The sequence below is a fragment of the Loa loa genome (assembly GCF_000183805.2).
Source record: "Loa loa unplaced genomic scaffold supercont3.28, whole genome shotgun sequence".
Classification (NCBI taxonomy): domain Eukaryota; kingdom Metazoa; phylum Nematoda; class Chromadorea; order Rhabditida; family Onchocercidae; genus Loa; species Loa loa.
The window spans coordinates 440,113-443,328 of NW_018108208.1; the positions used below are offsets into that span (position 1 = coordinate 440,113).

Here is a 3,216-nt window from a genome sequence, read left to right on the forward strand (position 1 = left end):
GAGTTCATTTTATGCCATCACCATCAATCACTTTCTTGTCTTAAACATATTCAGACTCAACGAATGGCGGAAGAAACAGATCAAAAATCTGAAGTTGAGATGATGGAACATTCTTGTTAGAAGGTTCTTGTTAGAACAATCTCGGCAAATTCCTCCAGTGTTTATTACAACTCTGTTTTTCTTGAACCGCCCCCCAACCTCTTATGATCAGTTGGAAAAGCAACTCTAGCTGTTTCACGGTGCATTTTTTTTCTTTCTTGCAGCCTTAGTTCTTCAGTCCAATATGTATGGTTCCCGCTTTTCCTGAGTATGAGCGCAAGTTTCTTAGTATTTGTATTTATCGTTGATGCAGTCCATGCGGTATTCTAATTAAGTACTCTCCCTTAGAGTCGTGCCTACCAGTTTAATAATTTAACTTTGCATTTTCATTTTGTCAATCTTAAACCTTCCACACTGGCTCACCGGCAGTACTCCCTTTTGAACAAAGGGGAATATTAAAATTCCTACCTGCAACATGTGGTAATTATTTCCAATACTGCAAGAATGTCCTTTAAAAAAATACTACTTACTGGAAAATGGTGGATTTTAAAATCTTAATTTTCCTCTTACCTTGCACCTTTTCTTCGTTTTCTTGAACCGAAAGTGACCGATGGTCAACTTGTTGGTTTCCATCATCGTTGCCCTTTGATATCTTTATTATTTCGATGGCTTTGTTGTGATTATCTTTCGTTATCGTTTTCCCTTGCCTGAAAATCTGCTACAACCTCTGTGCAGCTGTATTGGACAATTTCATTTTCGTATCAGAATGGGAAGGTACGAGTAAGATTTTTTAAAAGACTCGTTGAAATATTTAAACTAGGTTTATAAAGTTGGGTTAAATTCGCAGCCTGTAAAAATTGCATAAAACATGGCAAAGTCACATGTTCTAGAAGTTTCACGCAAGTTTAAAACCCTGTACTATACATTTCATTAACAAATAATTGACAACGTTGATGTTATCTGTATACTAAGCAGCTATTTAATTCAAGCAAACGCCATCTGATTAATAAACCTTGATTGTGACATCATCTGAAGCCGGCAGGCTTGAAACAAATACATTAGGCATCCTAATTAAATCGAGACTTTTGCACATGTCCAAGACCGCTTAGCTTTGAAATTATCTGTGATAATGAAACTCATGATCAAATTTCAGCGGTGCTCACCATATCTTCCACGTCACTTTTTTGCAAATCAAACAGTTATTGCAAAGATTGAGTGATTTGTTTTAGAGAACTGTATTTCTACTTTTTGATGATTATACTAATTTTTAGAATACCACTTTTTGAAGTCACTGTTAACGACATATAATTCACTATTGCTCGTATTTTTCAATAACACTAAATAACTGTTTCAATATCACTGGAGCTTAAATAAGACTCCGTATTTGACGGTGTCGGTAACAAAATTACAATTCGCAAATGCAGTGAATTGAGCAAGCAATCTTTTTGACAAAAACGGTTTATCGCCGCAATAACAGCACTTATTTGACAATGCAGCAAATACACCCCTCTATGTTTTCAAGCACCTTTCATGGTTCCTTTAGTACCATCAAACTAAAAGCAGCGCTATCTTCTGAATATCTTTGCGCAAATTCTTGCTGTGCCTTTTCTTCTTTATTAAGTAACATTGTTTCAAGTATGAAAATTCATGTTTTTCGAATTTTCACCCTATAGTTTCTCTGCATCTGACGCCTCTAAAATTAAAGATTTCAATTTTTCCAAAATCTGGACATTCACTGAAATGAATTTGTTGATAAATATCAGGGATTCCAAACAATCCCTTTATGATATACAATATACAAGTCAAATGACTTTCTTTCGATATCATTTTGCAGATTTTTTACATGTATACATCGACCGATATGGAAGATCATCCCATTTCTTAGCCAATGATAAGATTCCTTTATATGAAAATAAGCGCGTTTTTTGCACTTTTTAAACACTAACAATGTCCATTAGTACAGGAACATCTTTAATTAGTAGTAATTTATGTCAACATAGTACTAGGCTGACCTTTCCACGGATACCCTCTTGTCAGGGGGGAAAAGCTTACATGCCCTCATGAGGTTGTCAACTATGCTGGCGGTGACATATGCCTCCGATAGTGCCAGACACGTCTCAACTGAAGGATCAGACAAAGTGTGTTCACGGGCAGGATAGGCTCGTTAGTCTTCGGACAACTATCCTGGAAAGACAACTCTAATCTCCAAGCCGGGCAAATGGAGCTCATTTAGCCCTGTAAGGCCATCCATCTCAGAGAAGGATACTCTAACTAAACCTACGTTCTAAGGACTTCGTTGGCACCACCCAACTCGCTAAGCCCTAGAAGATGAACTTTAGGAGCAAAGGGTGGGACCAATTCCGCGTGCGTTACGCTTCACCTAAAAAATCTATCGCGCAGGCTCGAAGGATCCACCCACTTTTTAGAGCCCTCCAGCGACAGACAAAGGGCGAAACGGCAGGTGATAGGATACACTGGAAGCCGCAAATCTAACCCTGCATGCAGGCGGTTCAGGACACTGGTCGCTCGAGATTAACCCTGGGAATGACAGTCTTGTTCGACAGCATACTGAATGACTAAGCAGCCTTTTTCAAGGAAAACAAAGTTTGCTCCATGCGGAGAGGGGCCTAAAAAAAGGCCTAACTAAAACCATCTCCATCTCCATCCGGATGGCTAATTTCAGCCAACGCGCATCTTCTGACGCGGTCGAACAAAGACAAAAGCTGCCTCCAAAGGTGTACACAAATTGATACTCACGTGCTGGAACATCAGAACCATGCTTGATAATGCAAATAATGGACGTCCTGAATGTCATTCTGCTCTAATTGCTCACGAACTGTCGCAACTCAACATCGACATTGTTGCTCTCAGTGAAGTTCGTCTTACACACTCTAATGATTAAGAAAACCCGAAATCGAAAGTCACCTTTCAGGAGTTAGCTTCATGGTTAAAAAGTCCATCGCTTCTAAACTCGAAAATCCGCCGACAGATCATTCCGATCACGCCTCCCACTACACAACAAGCAACAAGTTCTCTCATGCTCCAATTCTGCAAACTGACCTTGTGGAAAAAAAAAAAACAGATTCTATACCAATCTATGCCGTTTTATCCAAAAGGTTCCTTCATATGACAAGGTTATAATCTTTGGTGACCTCAACGCTAGAGTAGAAAAGAATT

The 3,216-nt window shown here is 38.9% G+C and overlaps 2 protein-coding genes across 2 annotated transcripts; one reads left to right on the forward strand and one right to left on the reverse strand.

Annotated features, from left to right (window-relative positions):
• Positions 1-445: 445 nt before the first annotated feature.
• On the reverse strand, positions 446-746 carry LOAG_13921 (hypothetical protein; the record flags this gene model as incomplete). The annotated part of the gene is made up of 2 exons (XM_003149426.1): positions 446-507; positions 610-746. Coding segments are annotated over 2 exons (199 nt in total), but the record flags the coding sequence as incomplete, so codon positions are not given.
• A 2,069-nt stretch (positions 747-2,815) lies between these two features.
• On the forward strand, positions 2,816-3,169 carry LOAG_16920 (hypothetical protein; the record flags this gene model as incomplete). The annotated part of the gene is made up of 2 exons (XM_020449574.1): positions 2,816-2,914; positions 2,972-3,169. The coding sequence occupies 2 exons, from the start codon at positions 2,816-2,818 to the stop codon at positions 3,167-3,169; spliced, it is 297 nt and encodes a 98-aa protein (XP_020306890.1).
• Between the last annotated feature and the right edge of the window lie 47 nt (positions 3,170-3,216).